This window comes from Mastigoproctus giganteus, chromosome 8 (assembly GCF_048544385.1).
Source record: "Mastigoproctus giganteus isolate SK-2022 chromosome 8, ASM4854438v1, whole genome shotgun sequence".
In the NCBI taxonomy this organism is placed as follows: domain Eukaryota; kingdom Metazoa; phylum Arthropoda; class Arachnida; order Uropygi; family Thelyphonidae; genus Mastigoproctus; species Mastigoproctus giganteus.
This window is the reverse complement of record NC_143582.1, coordinates 34,795,657-34,820,253: the sequence shown is the minus strand read 5'-3', so window position 1 is coordinate 34,820,253 and position 24,597 is coordinate 34,795,657. Positions and strand designations below refer to the sequence as shown.

General features: G+C 36.9%; 1 protein-coding gene across 1 annotated transcript; it reads right to left on the bottom strand.

Annotated features, from left to right (window-relative positions):
• Nucleotides 1-4,985: 4,985 nt before the first annotated feature.
• Nucleotides 4,986-12,970, bottom strand: LOC150081439 (superoxide dismutase [Cu-Zn]-like). Its single transcript, XM_090379296.1, has 5 exons — nucleotides 12,814-12,970; nucleotides 7,710-7,806; nucleotides 5,899-5,968; nucleotides 5,487-5,604; nucleotides 4,986-5,376 (listed from the first exon to the last, which is right to left on the bottom strand). The coding sequence occupies exons 1-5, from the start codon at nucleotides 12,940-12,942 to the stop codon at nucleotides 5,272-5,274; spliced, it is 519 nt and encodes a 172-aa protein (XP_090235422.1). The 5' UTR covers nucleotides 12,943-12,970; the 3' UTR covers nucleotides 4,986-5,271.
• Between the last annotated feature and the right edge of the window lie 11,627 nt (nucleotides 12,971-24,597).

Below are 24,597 nucleotides of genomic sequence, written 5' to 3'. Positions count from 1 at the left end.
ATTCGATAATTTTTTCAGTTGCCACATATGGATGTGAAGAATGGAATCTGAAAAGAGTGATTTGGCCCTCACCATTGCTGCGGATAGCAGGGCCCAGATAGAGGAAAAGGCCAACCAGGCAATGTTGATATTGTAAAACTGGACCAGAACCCACTGCCTGACGATAATCTTTCCTTTAAACATCATCTAACTTATATCAGAGCCAAAATTAAAAGACACTCTGGATTGGTGGCTAGGATCGCAAGGCGGGACTGAGGGTTAAACCAACGCACCCTGTCACTGTTTTATAAAACAACCTTTCTACCGATCATCACTTACCCATCAGCGATATGGTTTCCCAAAACAGCAACTGTAATAAACCGATGCATCCTTGATGCAACACAAAGAACCATCCTACTGACAGTTACACGTGCTTGTAGAACAACCAGTACCCACGCACTGCAGGTCTTGGCCGGGGCTCTCTCCCTTGACTTAGAGATCACGCGCAGGGGAATAAACTACAACATAGAGAAATTAATACCCTGTACATACCATGGCTATACTGTGGACGTTAATACACCACGCAAAAATGAAAAGATAAGACTGTAAAAACACCTGATGTAAGCTTGGCAGGAGCGCTGGGCAAACTCAAACAAGGGGAAATATCACCTGGAAATTCCTTCTGAACATCGACAGGATGTACCCCATTACACTACCTATTTACTGACTGAACACGGGGCCTTTAAAGCTAAGCTGACAGCGCTGGGAATTCAGGAGGATCCGAGCTGCGCCTGTGGTGAGTTTGAGTGCTGGGAGCACATTATGTACGATTGCACACATTATGAGGACCTCAGGTGCAGACTGATCACCGCGATACACAACCTCCCTAAGTACCTGGAATCACATCTACTGGACTCACTAGAGGAATATATTTGCTAGCGTAAAACACTGATAGCCATCAACAGAAGAAACAGATAAAAAAAAAAAAAGAACGAGACACAATACGCATGGAGAGGACTCAGGGAGAACCTCCCTCAGGAATCTGTTCACTACTAATAATATCTAATACCTAGCGAACGCAAGAATAACCCAATGGAGACGGATGCGGATCTTCACATGATGAAGAGAACCACAGCCATTGATAACGGACCTGACCAGTGTTCATAGCTGAGGAGGATAAACCTGGATACTAAAGACTACCGATTACAGAGAAGATCGACGAAAATCTCATATTGCATAGAAACTCCAAGTTGCCGCCTTGACGGAGCCATATTCGCTTAAGGCTCTGCACTCTCTTGAACGGTGCAACACTTTTTCTCCCACACCCGGCAGGGGGGGAAGGTGACGGCTCGCTGTCTACTCTCTCCCCTGTCACACCATTCCTTCCCTCTGGTGGGGCATGGGCATGCCTCACTGAATAATAGGGGGTCACCTACCCTATCGACCCTCTTCTTTCTATTTCAACCCCCAGCCTTCACTCTCCCCTCCCAGCACTTTCTCTTGCACAGCACATAGCCCTACACGTCCAAATTTAAAATACACCAAAAAAAAAAAAAAAAATTTCGCCCGACCTTTTAGGCACTTCAGCGTCAAACCCCATATTAGCGCTTTAATGTAACTTAACTAAAATCAACCGCACTCATTCCAATTTTATTTTAGGTCCTAGCCACTAAAATCCCTGGGTGGGATTTACTCAAAGAGGTAACTACCATTAGGGGTAAAGGGAAGGGTTATTGCTTCCGTAAAGGCGACTACGATGGACTGAGACAGCATTTAAATTCTATACAGTGGGACCAACTGATGATGTTACCAACAGCAAATTCAAAATGGGGAGCATTCAAAGAACTTATCTTGGAAGCTACTAGGCTTTACATACCAACTAAGAAATATTGTTCAAGGTTTAGGCCAAAATGGATGTCAGATGAACTAATGAGGCATATGGCAGAGAAGAAAAATGCATGGGATACTTACAAATTAACACATGACACAGAAGCCTATGATAGATACAAGTTGATATGCAACCAAGTTACAAAGGAGGTTAGGCAGGCGAAGGCAGATTACGAGAAATCCTTGGCAAGGGATGCAAAGAAAAACAGCAAAGAGTTCTTTTCTTATGTAAACTCTAGAAGGAAGGGGATGAATCAGATTGGTCCACTTGATATTGATGGGTCAACTGTTGATGATCCTGCTCAGGTAGCTAACAAACTAAATGAATATTTTGCATCGACATTCACACATGAGGAGGTTATTCAGCAAGGGGAATGCCAGAGGTGTATTCAACTCTAGCAGTAAGTTACAGAATCTTGAAATAACTGGGAGTAAAGTGGAGGAGAAACTGTTGAAGATAAACACAAGAAAGGCACCCGGGGTGGATGGGATCTATCCAGTTATATTAAAGGAGGCAGCAAAGGAAGTAAGCAAACCCTTAGCCATAATTATGAGAGCTTCCTTGGACTCAGGGGAGGTACCCATAGACTGGAAATGTGCAAATGTGACCCCAATTCACAAAGGAGGATCAAAGGCTGACACAAGTAATTATAGACCTGTGAGCTTAACTTCTGTTCCAGGAAAATTAATGGAGGCACTGGTTAAAGAAGCACTGCAGGATCATTTAGACAAGACTTCAGTTATAGCTCAGACACAGCATGGTTTTGTTAAGGGGAAGTCTTGCCTGACCAACTTGATTGGATACTATGATGCAGTCACAAAAGAACTGGATGCAGGGAATAACTTTGATATTATATACTTGGATCTTAGAAAGGCTTTTGATACTGTTGCACATGGAAGACTGCTACACAAATTGGAGCAGTGTGACATTGGAGGCAAATTGCTGCTATGGATAAAGGGGTGGTTGAGGGGGAGAAGACAGAGAGTGGTAATCAATGGACACTGCTCATCGTGGACTAATGTTATTAGTGGAGTCCCTCAGGGCTCAGTGTTGGGTCCATTATTGTTTTCTGTATTTATAAATGATATTGATGATGGTATATCAAGCTTAATGTCCAAGTTTGCAGATGATACAAAGGTTGGCAGGGTTGTCAAGGACACTACTGACACTATGCTGCTGCAACAGGATCTGGAAAGGTTGAGCAGATGGGTTGAGAGGTGGCAAATGAAGTTTAACATTGACAAATGTAAAGTACTACACATGGGAAACAGCAACCCCAGAGCAACGTATCAACTCTGTGGTACTACACTGACAGTGGTACAGAATGAAAGGGACTTGGGGGTGGTTGTGCAGGCAGATATGAAGTTCTCTGAGCAGTGCAGACGGGCTGCAAGAGTAGCTCATGGAGTATTGTCAATGATATACAGGAATTTTTCCAACAGGGATAAGGAGGTGATTATTCCATTGTATAAGGCAATGGTCAGACCACACCTAGAGTACTGTATACAGGTCTGGAGGCCTCATTTCAAGAAGGATGTAGAGCTGCTGGAACGAGTACAGAGAAGGGCAACAAGATTAGTGAATGGAACAAAGGGGTGCTCTTACGAAGAAAGGCTTAAGTTTTGCAAATTACAGTGTCTGGAGACTAGGCACCAGAGAGGTGATCTGATAGAGGTGTATAAAGCCTTGAATGGTTTAAGCATGCTCAATGCTGATGGGATTCTTCCTCTGGCTCAGAAAAATCACCTGAGAGAGCATAAATTCAAATTGAGGAAAGACAGATGTAGGATAGACGTGCGGAAATTTGCCTTTAGCCAGCGGGTGGTTGGTTGGTGGAACAGACTTCCATCCCTTGTGGTGGAGGTTGATAGCCTTAATAAGTTTAAGGCTCAGCTGGACAGGTATTTTGAACGATCAGAGGGGTGAAGTGGAAGTGGGTTTTTTTTTTTGGCTGATGCTGCATAAGCTTGCTTTCTTGCATCAAATGCCTCTACTAATGCTAATGCTAATCCCAGGAAAGTAAATGGCAGCACCTGCAAGAGTACAATTGACTCACTGATAACACCCCGCTAGCCTTTACGTGGCGAGGTGTGGGCAACGTCGGGTTCCATTAGGGGCCTGGCGACCAATAAGCCAGATAAACAATGGGCACAATATATAACACTACACATGATCCACACACTTCTAAATCTCTGGCTTTGACAGAGTACTGTCAAAGTACTGTCACCAATACATAGAACATTCGAGGAGATGGGAGAAATTCCAGGAGCCGTTAGACCCTCAACATATCTCATGAGAAGTACAGTAATAGTCCAGCTATATGGCATACATCTTGTATGATGGCTTTTGCAAAGATCTGATATGAAAGTACATACAATCTTCAATAAGTTTTTTTCAGTGATGTTTTAAAATAAGTGTTATTTTAAAAGCCAAATGAAATAAAGTTTAGTGTATACATTAGTATGACTAAGAATTTTAATTCATATTACAGCATTTCAGTGTGCAGTGTTGCACAACAATACTTCTGATTGTACGTAAAAAAAGGTAAGCTGCAGCCATTATCAACCCACTGTAGGATGGAAGCCTCCTCAACAATTCATGTTGAGGGAAATAGACCATAATCTGCCACGCTGTTCCAGTGCGGGTTGGCAGATGGACTGTATTTAGCAGTCATGGGCTTGAAACCCGGTCTACTCAAAGAGCGTATGCCACGGCACTCCCGCTCCTGACCACTCGGCTACGGAGGCCTTTGTATGAGTATTGTTCTAATAGTGTGGCACCTATAACGCTCATCCGACTGGCAAATTCATGCAATTGACACCCTTCAAACTCCACAAATGCAAGATAACTGGGCTTATACTCTATATATGGATGGGCAGTTAAATTATTGCAAAATTCAAAAAGTGTAAGAAGAATAACCTTGTGTGCATTTTAAAAACTAGTAGATGGTGGCCTTTATTAAAATGTTCTGATTTCACGGACAACCAGTTGTTCAAGAATAATAGTCTGGAAACCAATGATGTACTTGTAGCTAAAATAGATACACTCGGAAAAATGTAATCAGAAATGTTTATTTGTACGTCCTGTATGTATATAGGTATTAGTATAATCATGGAAATAGCATATAGTGATGACTTTATTTTACAAATAGTTACAGGCTACAGGTAACTTTAATAAAATCTATAACATGGTATCTTAAGTATAGGACAGCCGTAATAGTCTTCAAAGGTACTCTCACGGAAATGTAAAATATGTAGTACAAACTTAAAATGATAATTATTTTTCCCTGAATGATACTCATCCCTTGTGAAAACACATGGAACTTGTCAAAAACAAGGCCATTCACCCAAATTTTACATACTCTTATTTCTTTTTATACCTTTCATCTTTTGGAAACAATTAATTCAAATTTTGATTATCACACAACAGGCTACTCTTGATCCTGAATTGCCACTTGTCAGGCTATCTTGGTTTCCACCTCTGCCAAGATCATCCTGGTTGGCGTGGACCTGTATACCAGAAAAACAAATCAGGTAAGTCCATTGTAATCTCAGTGAAAGAATATTTCACATCGAAGAATGCTTTTTCCCTTAATAAATCATACAAAAGAGTTACTTACTACCATAGAACGGCCTATAATGGAATAAGTGCCATACATGGATATTACTGGATCTTTGATGTTAACAAAAGTTACTCCGTTTCTATCAGCCTTCAGATTACCAAGGTCACCCATATGCCTAATGAAAAGATAATATAAAGATTTTGATTTAAGATTTTTAATTTAATTTTAGTTTTTAAATAAAGATTTATAAATAAAAGATAATATAAAAGATTTTTGAAAACAGGTATCAGATATAAAATTATATCTGATACGTGTTATAATCTAATTATTTAAGAATGGAAATATTTTAAAAGTAAAATTTGTGAACACAGGCGTAGATTGCATTAAAATTTTCAGCAAAATTATAAAATAGTTGTGATAATTATTATTATTTTATTTATTTTTTTCAAAAATTTGAGAGTTGACTTACCTAACACGATCATAGGGGGCACCATGATTCACATTATGTGGATTATAATGTCCGCCAGCGGCATTGCATCCTGTCAAGAAAGGTACTTTAATAAATGATGTAGCTTAAGAAAATTATTTAGTAAATTCATAGAACAAGAAGTTCTCATAATTATGCAAGCTCACAAAGGGTTTCCGCTGGTAAGCTTGAATAATTTAGTCAAGAACAATGAAATGACTTTATAGTAAAATTTTAACTTAGCCTAATCTTATACAAAAGCAATATACTGTATAAAAAGTTTTGGTAAAATTTCTCTGCGATATTCCAGAACATGCATTTCTGTACTTTGATACGCCTAACTTAACTTGGCAACGTGAAACTATTTCATGAATTTAATGAAATTATCGCAAACATATTTTGTAAATAATATACCGTACATATGATATTCGTATGTGTTGAAAATGTCATGAAATCAAACTCAGTGGATTTTAATCTTCTTCCCTTGTACTTCGGGACTAAAAAATTTATTAAAACTTGTTAAAAATAAATAAAATAACTAATACTAATATCTACCCGTTCACTGGACATGAACCCTATCTTTGGGATGCTGTGGAAAGGTCCGTTCGAGCTTTGGACCCTCCGCCCAGGAACGCAAAAAGAATTATGGACAGCGGTGCAGGAAGCATTGATGGAAATACCTGTGGAACGCTTTCGTGAACTAGTGGACTCAATGCCTCCAGTGTGACCGCCCTTATCCGGGCGAAAGCTGGGCCTACCCTTTACTAGGTAGGTATCCCATGATTTCTGTCCACTCAGTGTGTGCGTGTATATATATAAACACAATGAAAAATATATAAATGAAGGAGTAGAATACATAAAGCTATATAAAAACTGCGTGAAGAAATATATATATATATATATATACAGGGTGTTTCAATTAAAAGCTACCGCGATATATCGCGCTTATTTTTAGGCTTAGACCTTTTGTCGTGTTTAGGCAGAAAGTTTTGAATTGCATGTTAAAAGTGGACTATGTGTTACCGCTTAGATTTAACGATTTGTAATGGGAAAGTTGTTCCTTGTCATCGGTTCAGTCTTAAAACGTCATCGTGTAGTTCTGAAACGAACATATTTTATTTGAACGGGAAAAAGACAAAAATAACAATAATATACAGTACATATGACACGTTTTTTTTTCTTTTAATATGGGATGTTTGGTGCTTGCCTGTACCATATATACTATTGCAGTTGGGCCGCGACTCCTCACGCTACACCCTTGTATTGTTTTGTTTTCTTTTGATAAAAATCAGTTGAAGCTCGATTCAGAAGCACACCAATCACACTTTAGACTAAACCGAAGATTGTTCCCAATTTTCCCAATGAGAAAAAATGCAGTTAGTAGGCACAATTTAAGTTTATAAATCATAAAATCTAAATGGTAATACTTAGTCCAATTTTAACATCAAATTTAAAAATTTCGACCCAAAACAAAAAAAAAAAAAAAAATCGATACGATAAATAGCCTCAAAACATAAAAGTAAATATGACAAATCCCAGTATCTTTTAATTGAAATGCTTAATGTATATATGGATAGTCAGATCGACAACAGATTTTCAGCGCGTCTTTTTGTGGGGGAAAGTTTTAGGTTAAGTTCTCATTCTATTCCCTCTTCTCCAGCGTAAACATTTCAGAAACATTCTGTGTAAATTTGGATGAGCAGCTCCCATCTTCCCAAAATGTCAGGACTTGACTTTTGTACCAAATATCATATAAGCAGTTCTGGAGTGAAATATTGTAAAAAAATAAATAAATAAATAAATAAAGCATTTACCATTCCCCGTGTTTCCGATTTCATGAACATGGAAGCCATGAAGGCCTGGCGACAAACCAAAAATCTCCCCACGAATGGTAATTTCGCGGTTCTCTTTCTGCAAAGAAAAATATACAGTTTAAATACTCTCAGTTGAAAAAAAATATATATATATATAAATGTATTTAAAAAATTTAATTAAATTTATAAAAGATCTGTTATATAAATAATTATATTCTTATCAATAAAGCATATATATATATATATATATATATATATATATACACACACACTGTATTTGAATAATGTTTGAAATAGTTGAAAACTGAATCTTTAATAATAATAGAAATAAAAAATAAAATAAAGCAAACATCAGAGACAGCAAAAGGCATATTCCTCTACAAGTCTACATGATGCTTGAAATATAAAAAAATTAAAATAAAAATCAAATAAAAAATATTTAATTTTTATTCTAATTTCTTTATATATATATCTGGTATATTATAATTTAAATTAGGCCGGATGACGTCATAGATTTATCTCGAAAAGATAAGTCATTCCTAGTTTTTATTCAACTTGTTTTAAACTACAGTCACTGCTGTTAGTACTTTGATGGTTATTTACTTTTTTATTTATATTTTTCCTTCTTGGTGTTTGTTTCGCTTTCATTGTTAAGTAGGGCGGAGTGCTCTTTACTCAACCTAGTATTTCCATATTTCAAATTCTGTTCGGTTTTTTCCCTTAAGGTGTTTCCTTAAAGCGTAAAAGTGCATTCGTCAGCTTAGGAATTCATTTTTTTGTTGTTTACGTTAATATAAATTTCTAAATTTTTCCTTGAGGGTTTTTCATTAACAAAGAGTGACCGAGTGTGTGTGAGCGCGCGTGAGAGAGAGGTTCCATAAAATGTGATAGCTTGATAAGCGCCATGAAGTTACCTTCAGTATCATGGATTGTTTCATTCCAAACTCCACAGATGGAGTTACTGTGTAAAGTAACGATCGAATCACTGATGTGTAAGTCATGACATAATGGGTGAACTAAAATGTTAGTGTGCTAACACTTTCTAGAACCTCTAGATTCCGTACGTTCAGGAGCGCTTTAAGGTTGGTTGAGGCCCCGGGCGCAGAAAAAAATATTGGGCCCCTTAAAAAAAAGAGAGACGGGGAAAATAAAAATACATGTTAACCATATTTTTAAATAAATAAAAAATATTATGTACTATTAATGTTTTATTTCCAATAAAATTTGAATATAATATATGTATAATATAATTAATAATAGCATAATAATAATCACAAAGTTTTGAACTAATAGTTGAACATATTAGTTCAACTATTAGTTGAACTAATATGTTCAACTAATTTGTTGGGGTTTTGCGTGGGCCCTTCAGAAGTCGGGCCCAGGGCGCGCCGTTAAATCCGCCTCTGCGTACGTTGATTTTATTATTATTAATTAACATTTATTTTATTTATTTATAAATTTGTGAGAACTGAATTTAATAATTTCTCACAAATGCATATCATATGGTGCTGTCACCATTACAAACAAAACTAGTCATGTTATTTGGTTTTTTTTTTTTTAGGAGCATTAGCAACTAAGGCCATATTGCTCAATATGCGGTGGTCATTCCCTGATCTTTCCGCATCCTCCGTATTTGGTGGTGACGGGCTCGAACCCCGGTCTAATCAAGAAGCGTGTGCGACGCACTGCTGCTCTTCCCACCTGGCTACGGAGGCGCCCTAGTCATGTATTGTACCCCATAATATGTACATTACTAGTAATAAGCAGTGCCGGATTAAGGTACGGGCTTGCAGGACACTTACCCGGGTCGCCATTCTTTAAGGGGCTCCAAAAACAGAAGAAAAAATAGGCAAAAAAGTCTATACTGCATATCCTTAATAAAGGGCGCGAAAAATCTTTCTGCCCGGGTCTCAGAAACACCTTGGTCCATCTCTGGTAATAACGATCATTTATTTATATTTAAGAACGAAATTATCAAAAAATAAGATTTTTCAGTCACCTCCTAAATCCTGGAAGGCATTTAGATCTACTTTTGGATCTTTCCAAAGTTAATGTTAATTCTAACACGAGTAGGAAAAGAAAATCCAAAAATTTTCATTTCGTTTTATTAATTTTCAAGAAATAAGAGATTTTGTCCAATGTGACCACTAATATACTGTATTTACTATTTTGCCTGTAACAATTTACGAGATGAGTAAATTATATTATTGTTATAATTAATACATCGTGTTTTAAATATAAATGATATTTATTTTTTGTAAATAATATATCATGATAACTGATTCAAATATTTTATTTATAAAACTAAACGTTAAAGAGACTACTTTTTTAAGTAGGAACATTGGCTTGCCCAGTTTATTCTGCTAGAGTACTTGATTCTAATATTTAAGTAAGTTAATACATTTTAAGGTGGGTTAGATTTTCATTTCTTGCATTTAGTTTTTTCCTTCTATGAATTTTTTATAAGCGAAAAGTAAATAATTATTTTGTTACCAATTAACTACTAATTGATTACTTAAAATTATATAAAAAGTAATTTTTTTAACTTTACTTCATATACCTATTCACTCCACCTTTTATCAAAAGCGCGTGAAATTCAATAAGTATTTCAGACTCTGATTTAATAAATTAAATGATCGTAGTACGCTTTAGTAATACAATTTTTAATAACAGTTGAAATATAACATGTATTTAACGTTTCTGCTGTAATTAATATAATAAGCAAATAGTAATAATTCGTTATTTATGTATATAGTAAACTGGTAATCTGCACAACGCAACGACTTTTATGTGCGAACTGAGAACATTTCATATCAGCACATTCGCCATATTACGCATTCACCAATCAGCGCATGGGAACAAATATAATATCCAGTGCTTTAGCTACGATACATGGTATATAAATAGCTTAGGTATGGAAAAAAAAAAAATAATAATGATAATTGCCGAATTTCCGTTGGTACATTTTTTAATGAAATTTAAGACAGCACAACAAATCTTTTTGAAAGAATCAAATATAAAATTTTCGAAAATCCATTCACTTGGAATCGAAGTATTACATGCGGACGAACAGACAGACTGTTACTGTAAGGCCTCTAGATATTGACCTGTGCTGTGAGCAGCGCTGCCGTAGCCTAGTGGTCAGGCGCGCGGGTGCATAAGTACACGTGCTTTGTGTAACCGGGGTTCAAGCCCGTGACTGCTGAATACGGTGATGTTTCTTGTATTCTGTCTATCTTGTTAACTCCTCTGACTGTTTGGTCGTCCCGGAGTATAAACAGAATTTTTTTTTTTTTTTTATATGAAAGAAAACTTCATTAACATTACAGAAATGCCTCCCCAGCCGTGGATGTGAGATAAGGTGGTTTTATATTTGTACATAAAATTTTACAATCCGCGTTTTCTTCTCCACCCCCCTCCTTAATAAGACAGTGTTAATACCTTTTTGGACAACCGGTACATTTTGTAAGTCGATTTCATTAATAACGAAAATTTGTTTGCTTTTTTTTTTTTTTTTAATATACATTTTTGAGAACGGAATATATAATTTAAGTGCTTTAGTATATATATGCACAATGCGTCGATTGTGTTCACCATGCACATCTGTCTGTCCGTCCGTACGCATGCCATAACTCGGCTTCTACTGGATGGATTATCATAAAATTTTATATTTGGCTCTTTTAGAAAGATTTGTCGATTCCTCCCAAATTTCATTAAAATCGAAACAATAGAAATTGGGCATAATATCCTGCTTAGATACTGAATGTTTTTCATATATATATCACATAAGTTACCATATACTGTTTATTGTAGCTGAAGCACAGGTTAAATGTTTGTTGCATTGCGCATGTATTAGAAGTGGAATCGGATCATAGCCCAAAACAACATAAATCATTGTCTAGCACTGTTATCATTCAGATTTTTTTTTTTTTGTAAAAATAAAAAAGAAAAATCCTGTTTGTTTTGTACTACACCTTTCAAACTCCCATAAAATATGCATTATTAGCAAGCTGCTCAATTTTTAAGCAATACAGTGTTTTCTATATACAGTACTTAAGAGTTTTGTGATTGATATTAATATAAGGTTATTTGAAAATAATTTTGTTCTTTCTGTTCCCCCCCCCCCGTCGAAATCAATTGTATTTTAATATCTTACAATCATTTTATAATGTAAATAAAAAATACTTAGAATAAATAGGTAAATCAACTGAGTCAAAGTGACGTTTTTTTTTTTTTTTTTTTTATTGATGGTAGATGAGTTTGCCCCCTTGCATCATTTTGCTTATACTGTGATCCCATGAAATAAAAGACATGTCGATAATGAGGTCTGTTGAAACCTCAGTGAGTTTTGGGTTTTTTTTTTTTTTATGTATAACATTTAATATCCTTCTTTATGGGTACCATTTGATTAAGAAATTGGAGTTACAGCGCTAGAACTACTGTGATTCTCTCCAAATATTAGATCAAAACTTTCTGGAGCTTCATTATCAGTCCATTCCTTCCAGTCCTTCGGTCCGGAAACTTAACATTGAAAGAATCACTAATATAATTGTTGCAATTAAGAGGTATAATCGCTTGTGAAACAAAAAAAAAAAAAAGTTTAATTTTCCTCGTTTGATGTAATTGGTGTTGGGAAAAAAAAAAAAAATTATAATAATCTCTCGAAATTGTCTTCGGTCAAAAGAAAGAAACTCGTATACATAAAAATGCAAAGACTTAAATCTTAATAAATGAATATTAAATTTTAAAATATCGGCTTTTTTCTCCCTATTTCCCTGGAAACCTTAGCTCAGTAATTTTGTGATATCAGGAACATGCGCCAGATATAATTTGCACCTACTGTTTTTAAGGTAGGTGCATTAAGCATCAAAGAAAAAAAAAGTAATTTTTTTTCTATTTAAGTTCCTAATGGTCTTCTCCAGTATACTCGTTCAAACCACTTCATCCTTTATTTATTCCAAGTCTAAGAACTTTTCCTTACCATTAATTTTGACGGGTTGCGCTTGCGTTAGTTCATGGTAGTTTGAAACAGAAAATTACTCACTATCAACCGAGGGGATAATATACATATCAGAATTAATTATGCTTTTCTGTGCTTACTTACATATTGGTGAAGAACAAGCCTACCGTCGACTCCATTTCCTTTCAGAATGCATTCGGCTGTCCTCTTTGCAGAAGCAGTCCAAATCCCCAGAAGAAAGAAACAAGCGAAGAGTAATTTGGAGTTGGTCATGACTGTCTTGATTAGCTCAACCTGCAATTGCCATCAGCTACTTGACAATCCAACTTTATATGTATGCTACTGTGACGTCATACCTCATGGCGATTTCCTTTCCAGAACGTTATAATTCTGCACTTTCCCGGTAAAAAAAAAAAAACGTCCTGTGACACCGGAAGTTACTCCCAACCAGTCGTCGGCCATGAAACTATGAAACTGAATTGATGGAGGGAAAGGGGGAGCAGGTGTGACGTACGTGACAATATTGGTCATTCGTAGAAACAGTAATTTCAGCAAATTATTATGAATTGTAGAGTAGAATTTCAGTTTGCGCTTTATGATCTAGAATATCTATAAACTAATATTCCTAACTAAAATCCATTTACAGGCGCAAAGTGATCATTACAGATGACCTAAACTGAAAATATATTTGTTTCTAAACTGGATACAGCAAGTCAAAGCTGGTCAATATTATCATTTCTTGACTTGGATGAGCAGCAAAATGATGAATTTTTATGCAAATGTTTTAGTGTTACGAAACAGCGTGCCTTACTAGTGGCACAAGGTTTTGAGGTCAGTGTTATTGAGAGTAAAATCTTTCTTCCAGGGCTGCCAGATGCTGTGATGCCGCCTGTGCTAAATCAACGAACCTTGTGCTAAAAGTAAAACTGACAAATGTTGATTCCGAATTTTTCTATATTCAAAATCCTCTTTATCCTACCATCTATTTTTATGTATTTTCGCTTCCTCCTTTTCCCACCAAGGGTTAGTTCCATCTTTATATAAAGAATCGCAAAAATAGCTTCAGGTTTTAAAGATTTTATTCTGATAGTTCAAGGATATTTCGATTTGTTCTTGATGGTAAGGTAGATATTCAATTTGTAATTTCATTCCTTACTGCGTTATTAGTTCTGTGCTGTTTGTGACGGTTCCCATCACAGAAATTGCTGAATGTACCATTTTAAATATGCCCATAAAAATGCATGACAATTTCGATGCATCTCTCTCCCTTCCAGAATTGCCAACCATCGGTAAATTTACAGACAGTTCTTAAAGAGCTGAAATTGGACATGTCTGTAAAAATATTCAGCTTTCCGTAAAAATGCAGCATTCTAAGAAAAATTAAGGAGATTTAAAGAATATATCGTATGTATTCATATTTTATACAAATCTCTTCTCATTTTGATGTGATTTTAATTTAGTTTTGAAAAGATTGGAACTGTTCTTTTGAATGGATATAAATCAAAAACGAAATAAAAAGATCAATGTGAGGTGTGATTAAAAAGTTTGGGGACTGAGCTGATATTTGGAAAACGATGAAGTTTACCGGCTATTCGATTAGATCTATTTCGAAGTAGTCTCCTTGACGTTGTATACACCGGTGTACCTGCAAATCCTAGAAGCATTCCTGATACGCTTCTTTTGGAATTGTCACTACTTCTTGATCGCATCTTTCAATGGAGTTAAGCTTGAGAGAAAAAAATCGCAGGGAGTTAAATCCGATGAATATGACGAATGGAGGACCACAGTGATGGCGTGCTCTCCAATAAATTCTGTAATGGAAAGCGCAGAATGTGCAGGGGCGTTGTCATGGTGCAAGCACCAATTCCCACTTTTGCGGCCTGTTTCTTGCTCAATTGTCGTAGAACTGTTTTGTAATAGTCTTGGTTCATTGTTTGACCACGCGGAACAAATTCATAATGACCAATACCCCATGAGCGAAAAAATACGATAAGCATAATTACGTTTGATCAGGATTATCTTTTGGGGGGGGGGGGATTGTAGAGGACGGAGTCTTTTATTCCAAGGACGACTCCTTTGATTCTGGGTCTATATCTAAAACACCCACGATTCGTTACCAGTAATACCAGAGCTCTCTGTAGCTGATTATCAGTAAAGACGCGAGACACAAATTTGTCTGAAACGCATCTTATTCTCAAATGTGTTAAAATAGATTGACATGTCCAATAAAAACACCAATTTCACTAGCAGCTTCGCAGATAGTTAAACGTCGATCTCTTCTATCAGACTGAATCATTTGTTTTTGAAGTTGAAGGGCGGCTAGAGCGAGGATTATCTTCGACAGACAAGCGGCTTTCTTTAAACTTTGCGAAACACTCATGTCATCTTCCTCGAAAGCTGTTTTTAACATTTCGTGGGGAAACAAAAAGAAATTTGATGCAAATTCGGTGCTCAGCAAAATCACTCATTTTAAAATGCAACGAAACATAAAACACCTATTCAAACAATGCACGCTAATTCCGACTAACCCAAATAAAGGTGATTCATGCGTTACTCTGCCTTATTGAGTCATCGAACATATTGCGACAAGTTCCAACTACTATGACAGTGCAATCTCAAGTCCTCAAAACGTTTTGATCATACCTCACATGTACTGTGGTAAGCTTGTTTGATTATGGACACACCGTTATGTTTGAGCGCGTAATACTTATTACTGTGCTCCCTAGCACACATTTTTTCACTAGTTTCATGCTTCCAGTGGTATCACACATCTATAATGCATACGTAATTCTTCAAGACCAGTACAACGTGACTTTTATGTCACTTTTTATTTTATTTATTTTTTTATGAGTACTTCCTGGCGTTAAACTTTACGGATTGAAGTCCTTTTGAAACGTCTTGATATTACTCAAAAATAAGTTTGTTTGTCGCCGTAAATAATTTTTCATAATATCCATAAAATTTATTTTTAGTGATTGGTGAATTGATTTAAAAAAAAAAAAAAAAAAAAAATCGACGTCGACCTTACGTAATTTTGATTCTTCACACATTGACTAAGCATATTTTTTTTTTTTTTTTTTTGTCCTCGCCTTTTTCCCATTATATGTATGAGTTCAGCGTTTTTACTGTTTTGGCATGAAATTTTTACGGCCGCATGCTCTTCCTGACGCCAACCCTCACCTTTATCCGGGCTGGGGATATGCGGTGGTCATTCCCTGACCTTCCGCATCCTCCGTATTTGGTGGTCACGGACCCTGGTCTAATCAAGAAGTGTGTGCTACGCACTGCTGCTCCATTGACTAAGCAGCTATAAAACTCTGAAAACCATGGATGCGTATGAGTGTCTTGAATACCTAAACCAATTAACATCCCAGTTTTTTATTTTCAAAAATGTTAAGTGCACAAATAGTCTCACGTTTTAATTTCCTCGGGACTCAACCCTCCCGAACTCTTGAAGTGTATTGTGTCTGTAGAAGGGGGGGGGGGGGTGTTCACGGGCCGATTTGCGTATTGTGCGGACTGAAAACCCTACACCTTCCACTTGAGATCGACTAAATGCAGCTTCGAATGAAGAGGACTTTAGAAATTTCTCTAGTCGTCAACCTGAATCGAACCCAGACCTGTCCAAATGAGTAAAGTGACTAAACAAAAAGTCATAATTGTTATTGCTTCGATATTTGTGTTATCGAAGCAATAACAATTATTGAATAACTGAATTGACAAAATAGCTGTTTTAGTATAATTCCCAGAACGATCTCGGAGTAATTTATTTACTGCTGGATTACTGTACTACTGGAACAGTTCAAAAGGGGGATGGGGGAATCGAACTTCTAACTTACAGTACTACGGGAACGCAGGAAAAAGAAGTTACCCCAGTTCGAATTTTAAGTAATATTTTATTTTAGCTCGAAAGCCTTTGTTTACCTTTTTTATTTTTATTTTATTTTTTCAAGATGTTGAGTGCATAGAGTATTTCTTAGATCGGTTTCTTTGCCTTCCACTTATATTAACAAAAAATGAGAGGCAGACGCAGTCAGGCGATAAGCAATTCGTGTGGCACAATGTGTATTATCATAACAGCTTTTTAGAAGCACTGAAGGGTAAAAAAAAATGACTGTACTCGTGACATGACCTCTAACGGTGAATACTTTGATTACTAAATAATAATAATAATATATATTAGGAGAAAAAAATAAAACATTAATAAAAATAAAGATCTCAGAGAGTTTTAACTTGCTTCCAATCAGCAAATCGAATGATCTTTTTTGGATAAACAGTAGGGTTAAACTTCAAGGTTAGGTTCAAATTAGGACTTTTGACTCGATTCAATTCGATTTGCAACTTAGCAAAAACACTCCGCCTTTGGGGTTTTGTTTGTAATCAGATATTGCCTCTTTTTTGAATAAACGGTAAGGCGAAACTTCAAGATTAGATTCGATTTTTGGGACTTATTTTCCAGGGCATTCTGTATCGACATGTCAGAGATGCCACGTGGGAAAAGAACTGTTTTTTTTTTTTTTTCCAAAATATTAGCGAGATTCATAAGATATTAGGACTCTGATCAGCCGAATGGCAGAAAGGGAGCCACTGGCAAGTATATCACAGTGTGCAATGTGGGATTTATTCAAAGAAATAACTACTATTAAAGGGAACGGAAAAAATTTTTAATTTGTAGTTTCAATTTTCTTAGACATGGTCATTTTAACAAATACTAAGTGGGATATGTTCAAGGAAGCTAATTTGAAAACTGCTAAGCTTTTTGTACCAACAAAAGCATATTCCTCAAGGTATATACCTTAAAATATATTCCTCCAAGATATATTCCAAGAGAATTCCTCCAAGATATATTCCTCAAAATGGATGTCAAAAGAATTGATGGTCTTAGTAACAGAGAAGAAAGCTGCATGCAATGATTGTAAGTTATCAAAGGATCTGGAATTCTACAATAAGTATAAATTAGTATTTAGTAAAATTGCTTAGGGAATTAGGGATGCAGAGAATAGGGAATAAGGAATGAAAAGAAGAGTAGCAAAGAATTCTTTGCGTTTGTTAGTAGTAAACGGTAAGTAGTCAACTATGTGTACCCTCTTGATGTAAGGTAGAGTTTAGATCAGTATCAATGACCCTGATCTGACCGGTTGCTAATCAGCTGAATTTACATGTAAAGGTAATTAGATTGAAGTGATTTTATTATAACTGGAAAGGGACTAGAAAAAAAATTATTACATTATTGAAAAAGGCAATTAAGGCTCTGAGACATTAATATATGATGTCTGCAAATCGTGTAGTCTGTGGTCGGATTGCCTGTTGCGCTGGACGAAAAGTCTTAGTTTGTGGAAGAGGTAAACATGCCACCCTTGAAACAAACTAATTTTGCTTATGTGAAAGAAAAATGTGTTTGTTTTAATTGCAGTCTGCAAGATTTCTCCTATATACCGCTGTAGCATCTGAAAAGGCAAGAAGCCAACACTCAACATAACATGTGTGGTGTTATGTTGAGTGTTGAGTGCTGGCACCTGGCGACTTCGGAGCCAGGGGATGGAAAACCAGGTCCCCTGTCCCCCAACCTTAGCCACGAGAAGGCGCGCCAGGGACAACTTTATCACCAGAGACTCTCTGGTATTGGGGCTATCAGGAAAGCCTGGGAGCCCCAAGGTGTTTAGGGAAAGGAAATGGAGATAAGAATGGGAAGTATGGGGATTGGAAGGAAAGTTGGATAGAAGATAAGGGGAAGAAGAATAGACATCCCCTGAAATAGAAGAGAAAAGTTTTCAATAGTTTATAGAAATGGTATATAGTGAACTATATTCTATTACATGTAAACTCTAATCTAAAGATACTTAGACATATTTGAATAGAGCTGCAAAGCTAGCAACCAAACAGTATCAATGAAAATTATATAGAAGTAACATTAACTGCCATATGTCTCGAAGAGAAAAATATGTGTGAAAGAAACAAAGAACCCATAAGTGTTTCTCTCTCTTCGAACCGATTCGAATCTATGCCTTCAAAAAAAAAAAAAAAAAAAAAAAAAACATTTTTTTTTTTTTTTTTAGTTTTTGTAAAGTCTTTTTTTTATTATTATTTTTTTTTATTGAAGGCTGAGCCGAAGTTTAAACACATGCAATGTATTGTATTTATTAATTGCCCATATATTCTATAGTCGGTTTGCCTGTCTTCCTGTAGGTAAAACTAAGAGCTGCTGGAGGGGGGGGGGAACTGTCGTCACTCAGACCGATCAGGATACTTTGTGAAAAAAAGCCCATAAAAGTTACTCAAGCCGTTGTTGGGATTTCAACCCAGATCTTTCCCACACGGTATGGAAAAGTTATGGATTATGTGGCCACTGCCACAGGTCCTTTCTTATTGGCAAAAAACATTTCGTTATGCAATTTTTTTTTTTTTTTTTTTTTTTTTACGTTATTAACCTAACCAATTCCATATTCGTCTACCTCGCCATCTTCCTCGTGCTATATTTTCCTAATGGTATGTATTATCTTAGAGGGCAGCGTTAAAACCGGGATATAAAAGATATGCATGAGGACTTCAACATTACCAGCAGTGAAATTCGGTGGTGGCCAACAGAGTAGACGAAAAATGTGCACATTTTTCGTCTACGATATTTGCCAGATGATAAAAAATTATTTATTTTTATTGAATGTTGCAAAATCATTTGATTTTACGCTACAACGAATGTATTTTAAATAAATTAATTAATAGAAGCATGACTGAGCACTTTACTATGAGAGACAGGAAGTAGAAATCCAAGATGTGCAGTCTCTTTGTTTTTGGACATTTATTCTAAATAGCAAATACAAAAGTAGATACACAATGAAGACCGTTATAAATAAACAAATAAATATACATTTTAATTGTAAATTTCAATTTATGATTATACCGAGTTCTGTATTATATTAAGTGAAATTAATTGTAGGTTAAATTTCCCTTTTTAAGGAAATTTCACTTTGTTTTGAAGGAAATAAAAGGTGAAATGGCTGATTTCCTTCCTTTTGGCTTCACACGGGAATTTTCACAGGAAGAGCGGTCAGCGATTCGATAATGTGATTAAACAGAAAAATATCTTTGCGGTACTAAAATGGGATAGATAGGAAAGGGTGTGCAAAATCAAACAGGTGAGTTTTGTGATAAGCAACCGATTAGGTCAAATGAAGTAAATTTTCAGGTACAAATTTATGATCTAAAAAAACAAGTTTAGATTATAAATAAATGATATATTTATAATTTCATGTTTACGCAGCATAAACATAATTTATTAATTAGGAACTTTGGACTTAAAAGAATATTTTTTTACTTGCGACGCTTTTCAATAAGTTAGTTTCCGCAGTCTTACTATTATATTTCAGAAACTCCTCGGAGGTCATATTAAAATTAATATGGTACAAATTTCCTATTTGGCTAGATGAATTTTCCATTAAATCTTAGCCAGATTTAAATTAGCATTAAATCTTTAATCGATATAATATTTTCGAGACTTCAGGTAAACGAACTGTCGTAATCAGAATCATTTTGATTTGCCGATGTGACAGCTGTTTGAATTCCGAAATTTGCCAGTAGAGCAAATTGATGCCTGTTCTCTGAAAGAAATTAAAAAAAAAAACAAGTTGTACAATTTTGTATCGCCCGTACATTTGTGACACCCACATAGTGAGAGACAGCAACCGCTCCTGAATTGAACATTATACGTTATAACGTACACTGAGTAATCGCTGAATAATGACAACCCCATCCGTAATGGACTATGCCGCATATCTCGAAGTATAAAAGGCCAAACAGCTTCGTACGCTAAAGCAGTGGTAATTTGCATCTGGTCGTGCAAGTTATAGTGATAAAGTAGAAATTATGGGACGTAGCGAAGATATCGTGGAGTTTCAAAAGGGCATTATTGTGGGAACTGTACATCGAGTGCTTCCATATAGGAAACGATACATCTTGTCTGTTGCTCACGGCCCACTGTGATTAATGTGTACAAAGAATGGTGTCGATTGGCTGAAACCACCTCCCACCGATAGAAATGTAAAGGATTATGCAGGGTCGTGATGAGCGAAGGGTGAAGTGCGTTGTACAGGCTCAGCGGCAGGTCACTGTGTGACACTTCGCAGGGAGTTAAATCCGATGCAATACAATATGGGAAGTGCAAGAACAGTATCCAAAATGACGATGCGCCCCACATTCAGGCGTATGGGGTTCCATAGCAGATGACCCAAGAGATACCCGCTCCTCACCGCTGATCATCCTCGACGGCAAATGCTGTGGTGTCAAGAACACGCTGGTTGGACACTGGAGGACTGGAAGCGAGTGTGTCGGTCGGATGAGTCCAAATACCTGGTGCAGTACGCCGATGGACGTCTTCGTGTGTGTCGCAAGCAACACGAGTCCATGAACCCATCGTGTATGGTGCCCACTATCCAGGTAGGTATCGGTAGTTGCTTAATATGGGGCATCGTTTTCGATCGGCAGCTCTTAGGAGATCATGTGCACTCTGCCATGTTGCATTTTTTCCTGCACATAAACAGGATCTTCCAAGACGATAATTCGCCGTGTCATCGGGCCCGCAGTGTTCACGAGTGGTTCGAACACAGTGAAGATATCACCCTTCTTGATTGGCCTCTAAATTCTCTTAACCTTAATCGAATTGAATCCCATTCCAAAAATTGCACAGGATGTTTTGGAACGGTAAGTGAGGCGCATGGGTACGCAACCGTCATACTATTCCGACAGTGAAAAGTCTTGCAGTCAGCATTCCTGCGTATCGCTACCGACATTTTCAGACATTAGTGTAGTCAATTTCTAGGTGAACAGTGGCTGTTATCCGTGCGAACGGTGACTCAACACGGTATTTGACAGGTGGTCATAATTCAGTGATCACTTAGTATAGATGATATACTGTATTTGGTGTGCGTTTATATAGGGACAAAAAAAATTTCAAAAAACACAATCTAATTTTTGATTTCAATTGCAAATGTGTGGAAAATTGTTTTTCCATTGTTCTTTCATCAAAAAGTAAGAATTTTATTGACCGAAAGTTATGTTATAGTCATAAAATCAGAGAGATCAAGAAAAATATGTACGTGATGGAATCTTATAGCATCAATTTTTGGAAGAATATTATTATAAGTCTCACTTATATTGAGTTTAAAAAGAAATACTGAAAAGTATTTATTCCTGTTATTTTCAGTGATAGTATCGTACATCTGATAATCCGTTATCTACTTTACCCTTTCTCCTGTGTGAGAGTTGTACAGATAAAAATAGCGAAAGTGAAACAGTTCCTTATTGAAACCTATGGAATATAAAATTATTTTACAAAGCGTAGTCTCCTCCTCTTTATAATACACGTCTTCCATCGCGAATCTAGTGCTGCCTGAATGCCGTTAGAGAAGAATTTTCATCGCTTACTGAGTCACCAATGCACCAAAGGGTTGATGAGTGCTCAATATTGCTAGGTCACAATGCATATGAGTGGTGGGTCACTTTCATTCCAGCTTTCCAAGCTTTGAGAGAGCTGGAATGAAAACTATGCCTATATGTTAAGCGCCGAGACAACTAAGGCTGTGGGGTGACAGTGTACTGTATCTGTAAATTGAGTATGGCCTGCGGTCGATTGGCCTATTTGTTGGCCCAAATAACCCGTTTCCAGGGTAAAAAAAACTGTGCAGCCTTCGCCTGAGACCGATTAACTCAGCCGCGTTGTTTAAAAACCCATAAATTCTCGTATCATTGACGAGACTCCAACCTGGGCCTTTTCCTTGAAAAGGAGACAGTTGATAACAAAATTAATAACAGATGACAAATAAGTTGGCAGTTGATAAAAAATATATTTTTGAATTATCCGTAAAAAATAATTCTTATTTTTAGTATATTTTTGCGAGTACTTTATTTATGCGTAGCAGTCTAACCTTGGAAATACCCTTATATCACCTTAATTTAAGTAATATTTTAAGCTTTTCGTTGACCTGTATAGAAGGCTTCATGATATTACAGTACTTTCCAAAGAATATCCGAACACTCATAATCCATTGGACCTTCCCGGATAAATAAGTGACTCAGACCGATATTTAAACCCTTTTGGATAGCACAGTTGGTATAATCATCTCCCTCTCCCCACCGGGAGGAAGAGACCTGAATTCGAAACCCGTTAATGAGGCGAGGAATTTTTATGGGCCTTTTTCACAACATGCTTGAGTTAGTCGGTCTCGAGCGAGGGTAGCATGGATTTTCTCCTTGAAACTCAGATTTTTCGTCCAGCAAACAGAAAAATCGAACCACAGAACGCAGTTTACAAACGTAATATACAGGGTGTTTCAAAAAAGATGGTCAATAATTGAAAGGTGAAAAGTACAAACTAAAATAAACAAAAAAGTCTCAGTGAACATCGGGCCGCAAATGAACCGTTTTCGAGATAATGCGCATTTTCTCTTAAGATGCGCCACTGACTATGGAAGCACTAGTTTGTCAAAAAGCTGTGAATCCTTTGCTAAGGGTGGTTTTATGAAACATAAGATAATACATTTTTGATTTCAACACCATAGGATTTTACAGATGTTACAGGATGTTACAAAAGGTGTTCAAGATGCTGTCTTTGCATCCGTACGCAGCTTTATAGTCTTCTTTGCATTGAGTTGCGAATCCTCTCAGGCATTCCTGCGTCATTTCTAATTTGTTTAAAGGCTCCTTCAACTTAACGCTGCAATTCCTCAATTGTGTTAATGTCAGAAGTGTACACCAAGCTTTTTACATGACTTTACACCGATACAAAAATCCATAAGATTTAAGTGTGGTGATCTGGGAGGCCACATTACAGGCTCACCTCTACCTATCCACTGTTGACCATACCTTCTAGTTAGATACCGAGTTACAACTCGAGAAAAATGTGCCGGTGCACCATCATACATAAACCACATGTTCTGGAGTTACTGAAGTGGAACATCATCAAGAGGTCTGCGAGAACATTCTTGCAACAGCAGGTGTTATGCTTCTGGGCCTACCTGCTCGTACTCCATGTGCGAAGCGCCCATGTTCTCTAAGGTGTTGATGTACCCTGATGAATATGCGCCTGTTGGGCTGCCTTCGGCGGGGAAATGCTTCTTGGTACAAACGTGCAGCCTCGAGTGCACTGCCGTTGGTTTTATCATACATGAAGTGCATGTCCGCATACTCTTTGTTGCTGTAACCTCTTTCCATGTTGACTATCCTTTGACAAGTTGTTGTTATTTGGTTTTTAGGAGCATTAGCAACTAAGGCCATATTGCTCCGAGATATGCGGTGGTCATTCCCTGACCTTTCCGCATCCTCCGTATTTGGTTTGTTTGTTTGTTTGTTATTTGGAGCATTAGCAACTAAGGCCATATTGCTCCGGAATATGCGGTAGTCATTCCTTGACCTTTCCGCATCCTCCGTATTTGGTTTGTTTGTTTGTTTGTTATTTGGAGCATTAGCAACTAAGGCCATATTGCTCCGGAATATGCGGTAGTCATTCCTTGACCTTTCCGCATCCTCCGTATTTGGTGGTGACGGGCTCGAACCCCGGTCTAATCAAGAAGCGTGTGCTACGCACTGCTGCTCCTTCCCACTTGGCTACTGTGGCGCCTCTTTGAAGTACTCGTATGCCTGCTACGTCTCAGAGCATTGAGAAGGGGAAAGGGAGAGAATGAGCATAACCTAACCTAAACAAACAATTCAGTGGTGGATCCCAACTCTGTGCAGTTCACTTTGTCAGTGGTGGATCCCAACTAGAAATGTGCAATATCTCCAAAACGATTCACTTAAGAACCCATGTTTACTAGGTTTTCTTTGCATATTGTAGTCTGTACAGTTCACCTTTAAATTATTGATCATCACTTTTGAAACACCCTGTATACGGCGCAATATAGTCTGGGTCGCTGATGCGCCTAAAACCCTACAGCAAAC

Excerpts from the sequence above, each read along its gene's own strand:
- LOC150081439 (XM_090379296.1), bottom strand. The coding sequence starts at position 12,942 with ATGACCAACTCCAAATTACTCTTCGCTTGTTTCTTTCTTCTGGGGATT. Across the intron at positions 5,969-7,709 it reads AATCGGAAACACGGGGAATG|GATGCAATGCCGCTGGCGGA; the intron begins GTAAATGCTTTA and ends CTTTCTTGACAG. Across the intron at positions 5,605-5,898 it reads GCCCCCTATGATCGTGTTAG|GCATATGGGTGACCTTGGTA; the intron begins GTAAGTCAACTC and ends TCTTTTCATTAG.